The following is an 18,316-nucleotide window of genomic DNA, read 5'->3' as shown; positions in this document are numbered from 1 at the left end:
CTGAGATGACTCCTTCACAAGAACCCTAGAGAAGATGAAAACAGATACATAACTCAACATAATTCATTGGTGGCACACAACTTTAGAACACTTTCAGAAAAGGATTGCAGCCCTCTTGTTCACTTGTTGAACATACATACATTCCTACAGATAATTACACTTCCTCTTAGGGTAGTGATGATGAATCTTTTTGTTGTGGTGTGCCGAAAGCATGCGTGCACACGATAGCATGTGTGCCAGCACCCACAATAAAATGCGCCCTGTCCCTCTGTCCATGGATGTGCAACAATCCCGCCACCTTACCTGTATTGCATCTGTGCATGCCTCCCAGCTGATTTTTGCCCACTTTGAGGGCTTTTTCGCCCTCCCAGAGGCTCGAAGGAAGCCTTTGCAGCCTCGGAAGGCTGAAAAACGGGCCTTCTAGAAATACTGGAAGTGCTCATTTTCAGTCTCCAGAGGGCGTCTAGATCCCAGGAGAGGCTATTTTCACCCTCCCGGAGGTTCGAGGCAAGCCACTGAAGCCTCAGGAGTTTGGTGTGCGCGTAGTGTGTGCGTGCACGCAAGGCGCGCCCACCAAGCCACATCCACCGAACCAGTGGTAAAACTTTTTGAATCCCACCACTGCTTGAACTGCACCCGGAAGCAGATTGGCAGCTAGTGCAGTCACAGAACAGTGGTTGTAACACGGTCATTCTAGGGCAGAGGTGGGCAACTATGGCCCCTTTATGACTTGTGGACTTCAACTCCCAAAATTCCGAGCTAGCATGGCTTGCTCAGGAATTCTGGGAGTTGAAGTCCATAATTCATAAAAGGGCCATAGTTGCCCACCCCTGTTCTAGGGGCTCCAAAGACTGCCAGTGTGGCCGCTCTGCACCAGTTGAAACTTCTGAATGCTCTTCATGGGTGGCCCCATGTAGAGCGCATTGTTGTAGTACAGATGTGAGATGACCAGGGCATGAGTGACTGAGTGCAGGGAGTCTTGATTCAGGAAAGCTGGTGCAGAAATTGAACTTGTGCAAGGGCTCTTTTAACAACACCTGCTACCTGCTCATTGAGCAGGAATCGTGAGTCCAGGAGAATCCCTAAGTTGCAAACTGGGTCTGACGGTGGTACAACCCTGTCCAGAACTAAAGATGTCAACGACCCAAATCTCAAAGCACCAATGAACCCAAAGCCACTCAAGTCTTTTAAAAATGAAAGATGCCCTTTCATTTGCTTCAAACAGGAAAGCTGAGATAGATTCCTTACTCCAAATAAGAGTCAAAATAGTATATTCTGGGACTTCCGGTTTGAAGGGCTTCAGCAACAGACAGGAATCTGCGATCGTGCGTGGTTTCTGCCTGAGCTCACCGCTGGAGCGCCCCGAGCCAGCTGGTTTCGGGGCTAAGCCACCCTGTAGAGGTGGTGAAGAGGGGGGAGACCACCAGCAGGGTCGAGGAGAGCCACATCTCTCCTCCTCAGCTAGCCATTACTCCCTTTCCTGAAGGCGGTAGGAGTGGTGGTCAGAAATGGCCACCTCACAGAAGAACTCAACCGGAAAAGAACGTGCAGGAGGAAGATAAGAAGTGAAAGTTTTGGCTGACTCGGTTAAGTTGAATAAGCAACAACTAATGTACCCTGGAATTTAAGTTTTACAAGAAATAACATCGCTCCCAAAGAAGAGTCGGAAGCAGCGAAAGAAAGTGAAATGCACATTTTGAGAAGTCACAGAGGTTTTCTGGCTCACCTCCTGCAATCCTGCACTCTCCCTGTCGCTTCAGCAGCTGATGCGCGGCAATCTGCTGTGCTGCGCAAAGCAGCTGCGTTTCAAAAGGGAATAAAGGTTAGTATGACAGCCCGGTTTGATCTGCGCTGCTCATCGTCACTACTGGCTCGGCAAAACTGGGCCGAATCTGTAGAATACCACCATTGCTTCTGATTGACTACTGTGACTACGACATCAAGTCTGTTGTGAGCTGTGTAAAAAAGGAAACACGTTCAGCTATTTTCTCAACAATCAGCTTAATTATAGTCTCTCTTCCACATTTGGAATAGCCACTTACCCAAATCCCACCCACTCCTTCCTAATTCTTAAGGAGGAATAGGGGCAATTCCCGTTGCCATCTCTGCTAACCAATTGATATAGTTAGTAGGAGAGTCACTAAATCACACAGACTTCATTTCACTCAGAGAGACAAAAGGCATAGTAAGCAAACACAGTCCTGATTGTTAGAAAGTGGATGCTCAACAGCCAGGAGTTTCCAACAAGGTAAGAACTGAAGTTCAGAAGAATAGAGGCAAATGGCTACTACACTACATTCAGTATCTTGTTCTATATTATGGCTCTAAGTACTATAAATCCCTTCCATTTTTATATTCTCCCAAAAATGGGGAGTCCCCAAAATCGCTCTCTTTTCAATCTCTCGATACGTCTCCATTTTAAAAAAAATAAATTTTATTAAGTTTCCAAATTTTAAAAACATAAAACTTTATACATTGTTATCAACATCAAGACATCTTTTGCATCTCGTCACATTTTTTCAGTATATGCATTTACTTATACGTCTCCATTTTTTACTTCTTCTGTTCAATCATAGTGTCAACTCTGAAGCTGGCCTGACTGAGGCTTCAGGGTTGCCACAATGGAGATGAGGGTTGGGGCGGGGGGTGGGTAATAGAGATAGCTGGGGGTTTATAGCCAAAACAAAATATTTTCCCCTGGGAACCAAGGACATTCTAACGTGATTGAAGAGAGGAGGAGTGATGGACAGCACCCTGATTGGACCATGTGACTGAAAACTGGGGAAAATTTTTAATTAGGTGAAAAGGAACCTTTAGAGTCAGTTTTCACCAATCTGTGCCAATATAATACATCAAATAAAACTGTTCTTTGAGGAATCTACCTACCTCAGAGTTCTGTGTGTTATGGGTGTGTGTTACTTGGAACCTTGACACATATCCAATTCTCAGAGACTGCCTGGACAAAGTCCCTGCAATTTTCTTGGCAAGATTTTCCAGAAGTGGTTTGCCATTGCTTCCTTCTTAAGGCTCAGTGTGTGTGTCTGGCTTAGACGCTCCAGTTGGCTTTGTGTCCAAGTCGGGTCTAGAAATCATGGGCACATCCAGTTTCTAGCCTGCTGCCTTTAACCACTGTACCAACCTGGCTCTCTACTTTTCCGCTTAAGTGCTATCATCTCACACAGTTCACGTATAATCCATCTTTTTGTCTCCTGAATCACCTTTCACAGAATAACAAGAGTTGGAAGAAATCTTGGAGGTCTTCTAGTCCAGAGGTCATCAACCTCTTGGACCTCAGGGACCACCAAACTCATAATTTTAAATCCCGCGGACCAGAGGTCCTGGGAAAATCCCCCCCAAAGTCTGCAGGAAAATTCCCCACCCTCTTTTCCTACTGATGGATCATTCTTTATTTGGGATCGCAGGATACCATCTCCAGCTCCGTTCTCAAGGGGAGAGAGAGAGAGGAGAGAGAGGGAGAGAGAGAGACTTTTGGCTTCATGCAAGGAAAGCAGCAGAAGTCTTTCTTTCTCTCTCCCAAACTCCACCAGAAATGAGTCTTTCTGACACTTGTTGTGCAGTGTCTTGGAGCAGGATGCCTTGCAGGGTCCCAAAGACTCATTTCTGGTGGAGTTTGGGGGAGAGAAAGAGACTTTTGCTGCTTTCCTTGCGTGCAGCCAAAAGCAGAAGCATCAGCTGCCCGGTGGCCAGGCGAGGCATCTGGGGCAAGTGCCCCACTCTGCCCTTTGCCCCCTCCCCTCACTACCTCGTGTTGTTCGCAATGCAAGCAGCGCGAGCCTTGTGTTCCTGCACAGCCTGGATTGCTTTGGGGGGTGCTTTGGGGGTGACATTTCTCTGCAGACCACCAAAATTTTCTTGCAGACCACCAGTGGTTCCCAGCCCACTGGTTGGCGACCACTGTTCTAGTCCAACACCCTACTCAGGAAGGAAGCCAATGGTTGTCCAATCTCTTCTTCAAAACCACCAGGGATGAACCACCCACAACTTCTGAAGGCAAGTTGTTCCACTGGCTGTTCCAACAGGAAATTTCTACTTAGGTCTAGGTGGCTTCTCTCCTTGATTAGTTTCCACCCGTTGCCTCCATCTTTCCTTTGTGTTTTCTCAGAGATTTTCATTTTCCACAAACTGCATGACCACCCTGAAATCTTTCAGACAACCCCTTCTGACTTTATGGATTGCTCTGCACGGGTCTTACGCACTCCATCTTTCATGCATATCTTTTCCTTATTTCAGACAAATATATTTCATCAGAGACATGATCTAAATATTCAATTTGTAATGAAAAACACCAAATCAATTTACAATTTGTACGATAACTATATAGCACTATGATGATGTGAGGGGTCCTTGGTGCTCTCTGAGCTTGCTTTGTTGTAGACGTTTCATTAGCCAAACTAGGTAACGTCATCAATGCCATTGCAGTTACAGTACAACTATTCTCCTTCGCTATGAAGATGTTCTGAGCAATTGTGATGCTCCTTTCCAAATTCTGTTCACCATTCAGGATTCCAGAAATGTAGCATGATAGGAAAAGACTCCCAAATGATTTCTTCTACACGTTCTTGAGGTTTTCCTAATTTTCCTTCAGGGTCCTCACTGATTTCTCAATGTATCTTTTCTCAGTTCATTCTTGAGCGTTTGTAATGTCGGTACAACCACCTCCTGATCAGGTTCATTCTCTTGGGGATCCCCTGCTTGAGACAAATACACACACAAAAAGGAAATTATTGGAAATGTAAGGCACAAACAAACTGAGTTAAACCTCTCTTTTAATTAACAGATTAACAGAGTTGGGAGGGTCCTTATAGGTCATCTAGTCCAACCCATCCAAGCAGGAGACCCTACACCATTTCTGACAAATGATAGCCCAGTCTCTTCTTGAAAGCCTCCAGTGATGAAGCTTCCACAACTTCCAAAGGCAACTTCTGTTCCATGGGTTGATTGCTCTCACTGTCAGAAAATTTCTCCTTACTTCTAAATTGAATTTCTCCTTAATAAGTTTCCACCCATTATTCTTTGTCTGGCCTTCAGGTGCCTTGCAAAATAGCTCGACCCCTTCCTCTCTGTGGCAGCCAGACAAATATTGGAAGACTGCTATCATGTCTCCCCTGGTCCTTCTCTTCACTAGACTAGCCAAGCCCAGTTCCTATAACCATTCATCGTATGTTTTAGCCTCCAGTCCCCTCATCATCTTGGTTGCTCTTCTCTGTACTTTTTCTAGAGCCTCAACATTTTTTTTATAATGTGGTGAATTATTATCAATGCAGGATGATTTTCTCCGTTTTCCAGCACAAAGCAGCTAGAATTAGAGCCAGGGCCCTAGCCCCTAAAAAACCCCTCTAGGGCCGAGGAAAGACAGGCTAGGGGCAGACAAAAGGCCTTAAAGAATTTGACAAGGCCGCGAGGGAATCCAAGATGGCTGACAGCAGGGCCATCTCTCCTCTGATTCCCCATGATAACAGACCAACTGTCAGATAGACAGTATTTGACTGCCTGGTCATCTGGTGGCTCAAGTACCCAAGATTTGCAAGGAAACCTCCAAATTAGGACAGAGGCTGCTCATACTGCTTCTGTGCAACCAGAAAGGATTATGGCTGGATTAAAGATGAGTAACAACAAAGGGATGACTAAAAAAAAGCAAAAACACAATAAACAAAGGAAAAATTTTGGGAAGGGATTAAAGTAGATAAAATTCAGCACTTGGGATCAATGCCAAAGGTGTTTTCTTTCAAAAGAGAACTGGCCTTTGTTCTTTCTTTTTTTTTAAAAAAAACAAATTTTATTAATTTTCAAAGACAATACACAAACAAACAAATCATAAAACGTAAGAACATAAAACATCTTTTCTAAAAACTGCTTATTAAATTTTAATAAATAAGCAAATAAAACATCTTGTTTAAGTACAGCATAGTTCCAAATTATCATATTTCCATACAAGCACAATTTAATATGCATCTTATGTATTCAACTTTATATCTTGTTACTCTTTTTCCAACTTCTCACTATTTTTCCCTTTACTTCTATTCAATTTTATTCATTAAACTTATACTTTCATCTGTCTTATTTACGATTTCATATGTTCTCATCCAACATTCTTAATTCTCAATAAACAAACATAAACAAACAAAACACGTAACATGAAAACATAAAACTTCTTTGTAGAAAGCGGCTTAACCCCGGGTTACATCTTTTTGTAGACTTAAATTCATGCTCACCTTATATACTATTTCATATCTTATTTAACATTCTATATTTTCTATATATCTTCTCCCCTTTTTTCACTCTCTTAATTCTATTTTATTTACTTCATCTCAATTTAAATCATTATACTTGTATCTTTTGTCCGTTCTTTTTCAGTTGTCTATTTATCTTTTCTCTTTAATACAAAATTTTTCCTGTAATCAGTGGTTGAAGTATAACACCTTTCTATCTTTCCCCCAAATTTAACACTTAAAGTTCTTTCTTGAAGAAAGAACTTCTTCTGAACTGATGAAGATTCTTGGATGAGAAGTGAAACGTCTTCAAAGAAAAACAAAGAAAGTCCAGTTGCCTTTGGATGTCCTGGATGACTGGGAATCTCCAGACACTCAGGATCAACCTAGTTTTATGATTCAAATATACATAGAAGGAATACAGTGAATTTAGTATTTTTATAGATTCTCACCTGAGTGGATCCTTACGTGGGAAGTAAGGTTACTGCTCTTTCGGAAGCTTTTCCCACACTCGGCGCATTTATAGGGTTTCTCCCCTGTGTGGATCCTTTTATGAACCGTGAGGGATCCATTTTCTCGGAAGCTCTTTCCACAATCCTTGCATTGATATGGTTTCTCCCCAGTATGGATCCGTTTGTGGGAAGTTAGGGAACTGCTTATCCGGAATATTTTCCCACATTCCCGGCACTTATATGGCTTCTCCCCCGTGTGGATCCTTTTATGGGAAGTAAGGTGACTGCTCCATCTGAAACTTTTCCCACACTCCACACATTTATACGGTTTCTGCCCTCTGTGGATTCTCTTGTGAGAAATAAGGCAAGCACTCTGAGTAAAGCTTTTTCCACACTCCGCGCATTTATAGTGTTTCTCCTCGGAGTGGATCCTTCGATGGGAGGAAAGATTACTGCTAGTATTGAATCTCTTTCCACACTCTGGGCATTTGTAAGGTTTCTCCCCTGTGTGGATCCTTTTATGGGATGTCAGCGAACCATTCTCACGGAAGCTTTTTCCACACTCGGTGCATTTGTAAGGCTTTTCCCCCGTGTGGATTCTTCTGTGCGAACAAAGCGAACTGCTCCTCCAAAAGCTCTTCCCACACTCCGTGCATTTATAGGGCTTCTCACCTGAGTGGATCCTTTTATGGGAAGTCAGAGATCCATTTTCACGGAAGCTCTTTCCACACTCCAGGCATTTAAATGGTTTTTCCCCCGTGTGGATTCTTTTATGGGAAATAAGGAAGCTGCTTTTTCGGAATATTTTCCCACAGTCCAGACATTTATAGGGTTTCTCTTCGGTACGGGTACATTTATGGGAAACAAAAGAACTTTTCCTCCGAAACATTTTCCCGCATTCCACACATTGACGTGGTTTTTCTTCTATGTGGATCCTTTGGTGGGAAGTCAGAGACCCATTTTCACGGAAGCTCTTCCCACACTCCAGACATTTATATGGTTTCTCCCCCGAGTGGATGTTTCTGTGGGAAATCAGGTGACTGCTGTTGCTGAAGCTCTTCCCGCAGTCGGTGCATTTATAGGGTTTTTCCCCTGTATGGACGCTTTTATGAGATGTCAGCTGACTGTTCCACATGAAACTCTTTCCACATTCCACACACTTATAAGGTTTTTCCCCCGAATGGCTCCTTTTATGCGAAATGAGGTTACTGCTTTGACTAAAGCTCTTTCCGCAGTCTGTACATTTGTAAGGTTTTTCTCCTGTGTGGATCCTTTGGTGGGAAGTAAGCGAACTGCTTTTCCGAAATATTTTCCCACATTCGATGCAATTATATGGCTTCTCCCCTGTGTGGATTCTCTTGTGTGAAGTAAGGGATCCATTTTCCCGGAAGCTCTTTCCGCACTCCGTGCATTTGTAGGGTATCCCACCCGAATGGATCCTTTTATGGGAAGTCAGCTGACTGCTCCACCTAAAACTCTTTCCACAGTCAGTACATTTGTAGGGTTTCTCCCCTGTGTGGATCCTTTTATGAGAAAGGAGGTGATTGCTCTTGCTGAAGCTCTTCCCACAGTCCATGCATTTATAGGGTTTCTCCCCCGTGTGGATCCTTTTGTGGCACGTAAGCGAGCTGTTCTTGCTGAAACTTTTTCCACACTCCATGCATTTATAGGACTTCTCTCCCATTTTGACTCTCCAGCTCAAGCTGTTTTCGTTCTCCCTGTACCCATTTTGGTCTTCTCTAACGTTGGTTCTGTCGCGCCTATCCAAATGTAAAGGGTCTTTTGGTACTTTCACACTTTTGCCTAAACCCTTTGTCCTTAGTTTTGCTTTGGGATTTTGGTGGGCAAGAGTATTTTCATTCTGCGCACATTTGGATGTTGGTTTCTTATTCTTAGGTATTGACTTGTTCTTCTCAGGAATTCTGGACTCCGTCCAACTTCTAAACTCCTCTTTCCTTTCTCTGTTCCAAATCACTTCATTTTGGCCATCACTTCCTTGAGAGGAAAACAAAGAATTAGAATTAGGGAAGACTATGGAAAGGAAATAAAACCAAAGTGAGGTTGTTATTATGATTTGCTTGCTGAAAATTGGACAGACTCTCTGGGCTTTTGAAAAGTTACGGTGTTGATTAATATAAAATAACCTGAGCAAAGATCGATCAAACATGGATTTCTGATGGAGGCTATAATCAAATCTGTTTGAACAAAAACCACGCCATATGGTTTCTATTTTAGGAGCAGAAGGAAATGTGAAATAATTCTGAAATAAAGGAACTGTCAACTTTGAACCGAACAGGGTTGATGCTATTTTCATGGTTCTCAGTTGCTACACTGTTTGGAAAGGAGAAGGTTGGAATACATTGCCAGACACAACACTGGTCTATCTCGTGGGAACCAAGGTCATCTCCACAGGTGCCAGATGAAGGAGAGAAATGCCTAAGGAGCCCGTCAATTAACTCAATTGGACAATGTTACCAGTGATACTTGGGGAGGGGATCGTTTACTATTTTAATTATACTGAAACCCTGGGGAATATTTAGAGTTGGTTTTGCATTTAAGCATGCTGATATGATGTACCCAATAAAGACGTTCTTTAAGGAAGATTCCCGCCTTGGAGTTCTGATTTGCTTGGGCTTGTTAGCTGGAACTTTGATAAGAATGTACTTGTGGCCAATATTTCAATTTATTAATTTTTCTTATACATTCAAACTGAGCAAGGGTAAGGGGGATAAAAGGGAAAGGAAAGGAAAGCAGCTTTTACTATTAACAAACTAACTCAGTTCGCTGCCAGAAGTTCGATCCTTACTGGCTCAAGATTGACTCAGCCTTCCATCTTTCCGAGGTCAGTAAAATAAGGACCCAGATTGTTTGGGGTGGTATGTTGATTCTGTAAACCGCTTAGAGAGGGCTGTAAAGCACTATGAAGCAGTATATAAATCTAAGAACTACACCACCCATGAGAAGAGACATCACCACAGAACATAATTAGGGAGAGATCAATTTAACTCTTCCTTTACCTGGACAGGTTCCCTTTCACCCACAGAAGGGATGAAGTATGATTGGGTATCAGTAAGTTATACTCCACCACAAAATGTCTCCTCAAAGTATTTGATGGTCCAGCAGAGATTCTTACCCAGAAAAGCTACGTTCCTGGAATTCTCCAGCATCACTTCCTCATGTAGGGCTTTCTGGTGAGAATCCAATTGAGACCACTCCTCCTTGGAGAAATAGACCGCCACCTCCTCAAAGGACACACGACCCTGAAGGAAGAAAAATAACCGAGAATCTTAGGAAGGACTTGAACCTTAGGAAGGATTTGAAGTTCATAGTGCTTTTTTGGGGTTTACACGGTGCACAGCTAATGATAACAGATAATCAAAGTTGGAAGGAAACTTATAGGTCATCTAGTCCAACCCTCCTCCCAAGCAGGAGACCCTACACCATTTCTGACAAATGGCAGTCTAATTTCTTACTGAAAGCATCCAGTGAAGAAGCTCCCACAACTTCCGAGAGCAAGCGGTTCAATTGATTGATTGTTCTGTTCCTTATCTCCAGGTTAAATCTCTCCTTGTTCAGTTTCCATCCATTATTCCTTGTCTGGCCTACAGGTGCTTTGGAGAATAGCTTGACCCCTTGCTCTCTGTGGCAGCCCCTCAAATATTAGAAGACTGTTATCGTCTCTCTCCTGGTCCTTCTCTTTACTAGACTAGCCAAGACCAGTTCCTGTAACCGTTCTTCATATGTTTTAGTCTCCAGTCCTCTAATCATCCTGGTTGTTCTTCTCTGCACTTTTTCTAGAGTCTCAACATCTTTTTTATAATGTGGTGATCAAAACTGGATGTAATACTTTAGGTGTGGCCTTACTAAAGTTTTATAGACTGGTATTAGTACCTCACTTGATCTCGATTGTATCCCTCTGTTAATACAATTTAGGATTGCATTAGCTTTTTTGGCTGCTGCTGCACACTGCTGGCTCATATTTAGCTGGTTGTCCACTAAGACTCCAAGATCCCTCTCACAGTTATTGCTATTGACCTGGTTTCACCCAGTCTATATGCATACTTTTGGTTTTTCGTGCCTAAGTGTAGGATTTTACTTTTCTCTACACTGAATTTCATTTTGTTAGATACGGCCCAGGGTTCGAGTCTGTCAAGATCCATCTGGATCTTGAGCTTATCTTCTTGGGTGTTAGCTATTCCTGCCAGTTTAGTATCATCTGCAAATTTGGTAAGTTCCCCTTCTATTCCCTCATCTAAGTCGTTAATGAAGATATTGATGAGTACTGGGCCTAAGATGGAACCTTGTGGCACCCCACTGCTTACTTCTCTCCATGTAGACTTAGAACCATTAAGGACTACTCGTTGAGTACGGTTTGCCAGCCAGTTGCGAGGCCATCTAGTGGTGGTGCTATCTATTCCATTTTTTTCTAGCTTACGAAGAAGTAGGTTGCGGTCTACTTTGTCGAATGACTTGCATAAGAAGGACTCCTTAATTAGTAAGTTCCCAAAACAGGAAGTTGCAATGAACTAAAGGTTTAGGTCAGGGGTCAGCAACCTGTGGCTCTTTCATCCCTCTGCTGCGGCTCCCTGTCCCCGATCAGTAAAAGGAAAAAGGACTAAGGAACGCTTCTATCTTTTCTGGTTTACATAAATCAGTGTTTCTCAACTTGGGCAACATGGAAGATGTATGGAGTTCAACTCCAAGAATTAAACCAGCCAGCCATGTTAAAGGGATACCGAGAATGGTTTCTCTTTGGCTCTCTAAACCTCGAGATGCTGATAAAAACATATCAGGGATTGTGTGGGTACCATCAATCGGCAAACGAAACTCATACCGATTTCTGCTTCTCAAATTCCAGGGAAGGTATTCATGGCTTAAGATATGGACCGGATGTGGGCTAAAAAAAGTCAATCTCAGAAGGATGCAAAGGTGCTTTTTCAGGAGGCAACTTGTTAGGGATACATCCTAGCAGAATCTGCATGGCAGTCAGGCAGGCAGGCAAAATATGTGAGATAAACGTTTTTGTAGCTTACACTCAGTAAAACAGATACACAGTGCTAGTTAAATAGTTTATTCCAGTAAGAGTTTTAGCATAGTCAAACAGTCCATATATCATTCACTAGTTCAGTCCATCCAGGGATTATTCAGTTGCAAATTCCAGTGTCAAAAAAGAGAGGTCAGTAAACTTACAAATATCAGTCCAGTAATATATCTCCTCGCAGTAGAGATATGAAGAAGTCAAAACTCCTTTCTTCCTTCAGCAACTCAGCAGTAGGGAAAGCACACAGTTAACAAACCATCAATCCATCAAACCAGTCAGGAATCATCAGCAATCAATCAGGTTCTCTTGCTCCCTCTTATGGCGGTTCAACACCGCACCCAAAATTACATGCTTTGCAGTTTAAAGTGACACACACTTAAACTTACTATCATAGTTTATATATATTATTTTACCCAAACTACGTTAGGTAACCTATGTTATTCCTAACACAACTGGATTTTGTTTGGTCTTTGAAGACGTTTTGCTTCTCATCAAAGGAGCTTCTTCAGCTATGACTGGATGGTGGGGAATGGAAGGATTTATATTCCTTTATATTCCATTCCCCACCATCCAGTCAGCACTGAAGAAGCTGCTTTGATGAGAAGCAAGACATCTTCAAAGACAAAACAAGGAAGTCCAGTTGCCTTCTGAAAAAACACCTTTGGGACAACCATGACCTGGGTGACTGGAGAATCTCTACAGACTTTTAGCTATACAATTTGGGATGAACACCCTTGGAACGGTGTGGGAGTAGGAACTGATTTCCAGAGGAAAAATTGCAGACTACAGGAACCAGAGAGTACCACTCAGGTGACCCCGAGGACACAGATAAACCTCCAAGTGGCCTCAACAACCTTCTAAAAGATGCAAATGACCAGCTGTCTGCAAGGAATATAAATCTTTCCATTCCTCATTATCCCATCAGAACTGAAGAAGCTTCTTGGATGAGAAGCGAAACAACTTCAAACAAAGTCCAGTTGCCTCCTGCAAAAAGCAACCTTAGGACAACCATGACCTGGAATGACTGAGAATCTCCACAGAGCTGTAAGCTAAGAAGGAAATTCTGCAGATTTTGCAAAGGCAAAATTAGAAACTTTTCCGCAAAACCAGATTATAGGTATCAATTTTATTTGGAGATGTTTCTGTTTCTTTATGGTCCACTATAACATCACGTTGATTTTATTTACCATTTGAACATTTTAGTTGTTCTACTATTTTCCCTCACTTTCAAAACACTGACTTTTTAACTAGCGTTATGATTTTAAAATGGTAATCTATAAGTTACAACAGTTCATTTAGTGACCGTTTGAAGTCACAAGGACACTGAAAAAAGTAACTTATGACCATTTTTTACATTTATGACCATTGCAACATTTCCATGGTCATATGATCAACTTTCAAATTCTTGGCAACTGATTCACAATTATGTCCGTTGCAGTGTCCCAGGGTGACAAGCAAGGTCAATGGGAAGGCCAGATTCACTTAACAACCGGTTTGCTAATTTAATACTTGCAACGGTGTTAATACTTAACAACGGTGGCAAGAAATGTCGTAAAATGGGGCAAAATTCACTTAACAAATGTCTCACTTAGCAACAAAAATTTGGGGCTCAATTGTGATCCTAAGTCAAGGACTACCAGTAGTCACTTTGGCTACATTGTGTTGGGCAGTGCGACACACCTGAAATGAATTTGGAAAGACAAATCTTCAAGTGTATAAAGACAAAAACAGCTTAAAACAAGATGCAATGTTTATATTCACTTGATGATTTACTCGAATCGTCCTGTCTGCTGATCACTTCCCATCAATTCAAAAAGACCTCAACTATGTATCAGAATGGTCAAACAAATGGCAACTTCAAATCTCAACAAATAAATGCTCTGCCTTACATATTGGCAAAAAAAAATCAGAAAATAAAATACAAGCTGAATAGTCAAGACCTTGTTGATGATCCAAACTCTGTCAAGGACCTTGGAGTACTCATCTATAATGATCTAAGTGCTAGAGCCCACTGTAACTACATACCCCAAAAGGCATTAAGAGTTGTTAACCTAATCCTGCGTAGCTTTTTCTCTGGTAATATCACACTACTAACTAGAGCATACAAAACATTTGCTAGATCAATACTTGAATACAGCTCATCAGTCTGGAACCCGCATTACATATCTGATATTAATAGAATTGAAAAAGTCCAGAAATATTTCACAAGAGTTCTCCACTTCTCTAATCGTTGCAGAAGACCTTATGCCACCAGACTCGAAATTCTAGACCTAGAAAACCTTGAATTACGCCGCCTTCGGTCCGATCTAAGTATAGTATATAAAATCATACATTGCAATGTCCCACCTGTCAATGACTACTTCAGCTTCAACCATAACAAAAAAAGAGCACACAATAGATACAAACTCAAGGTAAACTGCACCAAACTTGATTGCAGGAAATACAACTTCAGCAACAGAATGGTCAATGTCTGAAATACTCTACCTGACTCTGTGGTTTCTTCCCCAAACCCCAAAAACTTTAACCTTAGACTGTCTACTATTGACCTCACCCCTTTCCTAAGAGGTCTGTAGGGGGCATGTATAAGCGCACCAACGTGCCTACCGTCCCTGTCCTATTGTTTCTTTTTATTTCTCTTATGTGTACCCATTTCATGTATTCATAACTATGTATATACTTATACCTATTATCTTATAATCGCTTGACAAAATAAAATAAATAAATAAATAAATAAATTCAATTTTTAAAAAATTACTTATAGTAAACAGTCTCAACAAATTCCCTAAAATCTTGGGCTGAAAATAAGCTGGGTATACCACAATTAATATTACTAGAGGACTGTTCAAATTTGATTTCTCTAGCTTTGGAAGCTAATAAGCACTGCAGCTATCTCTCAAAAATAATTTTGCTAAAGTTTGGACGATGTTCCTTGGGGCCTTTTCCGATTTCATAATTTTATCACTCCTAATGGGAGAATTAAAAACAACAGAAGGGAAGACATCTCAAGAGACAAATTCAATGTGAAGTAAATTGCCACAGAAGAACTGAAAAGTTCTGAAATTTTGGGTGTGGGGGAATTGTCAAAGATCTCTCAGTATAGAACAGTCTTTCTCAACCTTAGTAATTTTAAGACATGTGGGTTTTAACTCCTCGGATTCTCCAGCAGTCCTGCAAAGCTGCAAAGCTGGCTGGGGAATTCTGGGAATCAAAGTCCATACGTCTTAAAGTTGATAAGGTTGAGAAACATTGGTGTAGACCAGGGGTGTCAAACTTGCGTTGTCATGGCGTCATCACGTGACATATCACGACTTTCCTCCCCTTCGCTAAACTAGGTGTGGGCATCGTCAGCGTGTGACGCACCCGGCCCGCAAGTTTGACAGCCCTGGTGTAGACTTTAAAAATCCCAGTCCATCTTCACAATAGTCTTGAAAGAGGCGCCAAGTCGGTCACTGGCTTTAACCCAAATTGTTCCATTTCCTTGGGAAAGAAATATGTTTATCCTCAAAGGACACAGGAAGCCTTCAGATAGTTCCCTCCATCTTCTGTGATGCTTCTTTTCCTACCTGAGTTGGAGCTTCTGTCAGTGTCTTGATTCCACCAGGCAAGGGAGATAACCCCAAAGCTGCCCATGATATAGTTCCATTCCCTATCAGAAATGTAAAAGTGAAGGAAGAAATTGTCAAAACATAATTAATTAACACCTAAGAAGAAGAGACAAAGGATAAGTGATAAGAGTAGAATCTGTCTGTTTTATTTGGAATACTACTCCTTTACTTTATTTATTTTATTTATTTCTTATTTGATTTGATTTGTCAATCGCTTACAAGATAATAGGTATAAGTATAAACAGTGTAAGACTACAGGAAATAGATACGAATAAATGGGGATAATAGGACAGGGACAGTAGGCACAATTGTGTACTTATGGACACCTCTTACAGATCTCTTAGGAATGGGGATAGTTTGAGGTTAAAGGAGTGGTGGTTAGAAGATCTTACTTACCAAGTAAGATGTCAGAATTTTGATCATCTTGGGAGGTTCCAAGCTCTGGAGACAGATTTGAAGGAGTCCTTCTTCCCTTGGGAAATGTTGAGACCAGGAAGGATCCTTGCCCCTAAAAGATCCAAGAAAATTGAGAGAAGCACACACAAAAATGGATTCTCGTTCTCTGCTCACAAGCTTGTATCCCGTGTCTATCAAAGGGGATGAAAGAGGACAATAAAATAAACTTTATAAGTCCAAAAACTTGGAACTTCTAGTCCTGGTGACCGACAAAACCTCTGTTCCCAGTGACCAACCCAGATTGGATCCAGCAATAAAATAATTACCCTAAATGTACATCCTGGAAAGAGTATTGGTGCAATTTGTCTAAAACGCTAAATCTTGTACGTTGCATGCCAAAAACTCTGATAGAAACGGGTTCAAGAATCCAAAATTCAAACAACCGATTGAAATTGTTTATTACTTTGTGTCCTCTTTAGAATGCCAGAGTTAAGATTCTCTCACCTGCAGTTCTTCCTTCTCCTTCTGCTCCTCTGCCTGGCTCAGGAGGAAGCCTTCCGCCAGGGCCACTGCCTGAGAGCTGGTCTCTGCTCCACACTCCCGCACCCAGGCCTCCATCTCTGTGGGCAGGACAGCCAGGAATTGCTCCAGGATCACCAGGTCCAACACCTGGGCCTTTGTATGTCTTTCCGGTTGCAGCCACCCATGGCAAAAGTGATGGAGATGGCTGCAAATGTCTCGGGGCCCCTTAACTTCCTCATAGTGGATATTCCTGAAGTGCCAATGCTGGTCCTCTGAACCCATTGTCTTCTCTTCCATCATAATAGTTCCTGCTCAAATCTCTCCACAGCTTCCTTTTCCAGTTCCCTCACCTGCTGGATATTGTGCCTCCATTTTCTAATTGTTCTCTAAATGGGGCCAATGTATCTGAAGTGGAACCAAAACCATCCTCAGATTAAAAAAACAAGATTACTGGGACTATGCAAATACATATGATAGTAGAAAAGCAACATGGGTTTTCCACAAAAAACTACAAAAGACTCAAAATATCGACTCTTTTAGACCTTTTAGGGTATTTATGGATTTATTTATCTATGGATTTCTTTTCCTGACAGCAAACAAAATATTCCTGACAGCATTTTGGATCATGAATGTACATCTGTGCATTTTTGACAAAGGCAACGCTCACTCATAATGTACCTAAAACGAGATGAGCAAACTGTAACACCCAGTTTTACTTAACATGGAAAGGTCAAGAAATCAGATTGTCGCTTAACACAGCGTTTCTTAACCTCAGCGCTTTTAAAGTGAGTCGAATTCTGGGAATCGAAATCCATGCATGTTGATTGAGGAATTCTGGGAGTTGAAATCCATCCATGCTCTCTGGGGAATTTTGGCAGTCGAAGTCCATAGAACATCAAATCATAAGGCTGGAAGGGATCTCGGACATCTTCTAGTCCAACCCTCTGCTCAAATCAGGAGATCCTTACCATCCCAGTCAAATGTGGGTTCTCTATTCTTGAAAACCTCCAGTGATGGTGCACCCACAAGTCCAGGAGGCAAGCTGTCAAGATTAACTTCTGTCGCTGTCAGGAAATGTCTCCTACCTTCTAGGCTGGCTCTTTTTTTAACAAGCTTCCATCCATTCAGGTTGACCAACATTTGTCTGAATGTGAGGTTCTGGGCCAGTCAGCCTCCCAAGCACAATTGATACACGCTCACAAAGCAGACTGTGCAAATGCACCCAGGCAACCACGCTGGCTTCTCCCTACTTGGAAAACCTTATTTTCCAGCTTGGGTCTCGCAATGCAAACTCCTTCTTCTCCCAGCTTCCTACTTAGGAGCTTGCTCAGGAAGAGGGTTTAGAGGGATCCTCCAGATCCTCCTTCCTGGAGATCCTGGGTTTGTTCCCGGGGTAACACAGCTGGCCTGGAGCTCTGCTTATCCCCACTGCTTGCCATTTGCATGCACAGGGGCGGCAGCGGAACATGGGGCCAAGGACTCCCCACCACCTCACCCCGGCCAGGATTCCAAAGATTGAAGCTGGGTTGTGGCCTTTGCAAAAACTCTTTGCAATCCCAGCAGGAACATTCCACTAAAAAGAGCTCCCGCCCCACTCACCAGGAAACATCCCCTCCCCCCCGCAAAACGCCCCCCTTGACGGCTCGATTGAAGGACGGCGAAGCCCTGGAATAGCCAGCCCCGCCCCCTCCCTTCCCCTCTCCAGCATGCAACGCGTCCTCGCCGCGCATGCCCTGTTCGCGGCTGAAGCTTGAAGGCGGCTCGTCCTGTCAGTCACAGGATTGCCCGCGCCGACTTCCCTGGGAAAGGCGGGAAGGGTCCAGGATGATGGAGGGAGAAGGAGAAATGGGATATGAAGTCCCTTTCCTCACAGAACGTAGCTCAGGAATAAAAATACGTCTGTCAACGCCAAGGTGTTCAGAAAAGGAAACACCTGAAGGCTTTGAAATCAACATTAAACTAAGATCTGAAGGGCATGAAGATTTGCCTTAAAAATGGGTGCTGTGGAGAATCTGTAGCTGCCAGAAGAGATAACAGAATAATAGAGTTGGAAGGGGCCTTGTAGGTCAT

At 42.5% G+C, this 18,316-nt stretch overlaps 1 protein-coding gene across 5 annotated transcripts; it reads right to left on the bottom strand.

Moving 5' to 3' along the window:
* Positions 1-839: 839 nt before the first annotated feature.
* LOC148126594 (uncharacterized) lies at positions 840-17,949 on the bottom strand. 5 transcript variants are annotated; one of them, XR_015742436.1, is made up of 7 exons: positions 16,229-17,942; positions 15,725-15,836; positions 15,287-15,369; positions 9,816-9,942; positions 6,683-8,677; positions 4,516-4,712; positions 840-1,955 (listed from the first exon to the last, which is right to left on the bottom strand). XR_015742436.1 is itself a non-coding variant. In XM_087927772.1 (6 exons), exons 1-6 carry the CDS (start codon positions 16,544-16,546, stop codon positions 4,612-4,614), a joined length of 2,736 nt encoding a protein of 911 aa, XP_087783898.1. In that variant the 5' UTR covers positions 16,547-17,949; the 3' UTR covers positions 2,425-4,611. The 5 variants fall into 5 exon arrangements, 4 of the variants coding, with proteins under 4 accessions (XP_087783898.1, XP_087783899.1, XP_087783901.1 ...); XM_087927772.1 differs by lacking the exon at positions 840-1,955 and having other exon boundaries at positions 2,425-4,712; positions 16,229-17,949; XM_087927773.1 differs by lacking the exon at positions 840-1,955 and having other exon boundaries at positions 2,425-4,709; positions 16,229-17,949.
* Positions 17,950-18,316: the final 367 nt, after the last annotated feature.

Source organism: Pseudonaja textilis, chromosome 2, assembly GCF_049901715.1.
Source record: "Pseudonaja textilis isolate UNSWEBS1 chromosome 2, rPseTex1.2, whole genome shotgun sequence".
In the NCBI taxonomy this organism is placed as follows: domain Eukaryota; kingdom Metazoa; phylum Chordata; class Lepidosauria; order Squamata; family Elapidae; genus Pseudonaja; species Pseudonaja textilis.
This window is presented reverse-complemented; position numbering and strand designations above follow the sequence as displayed.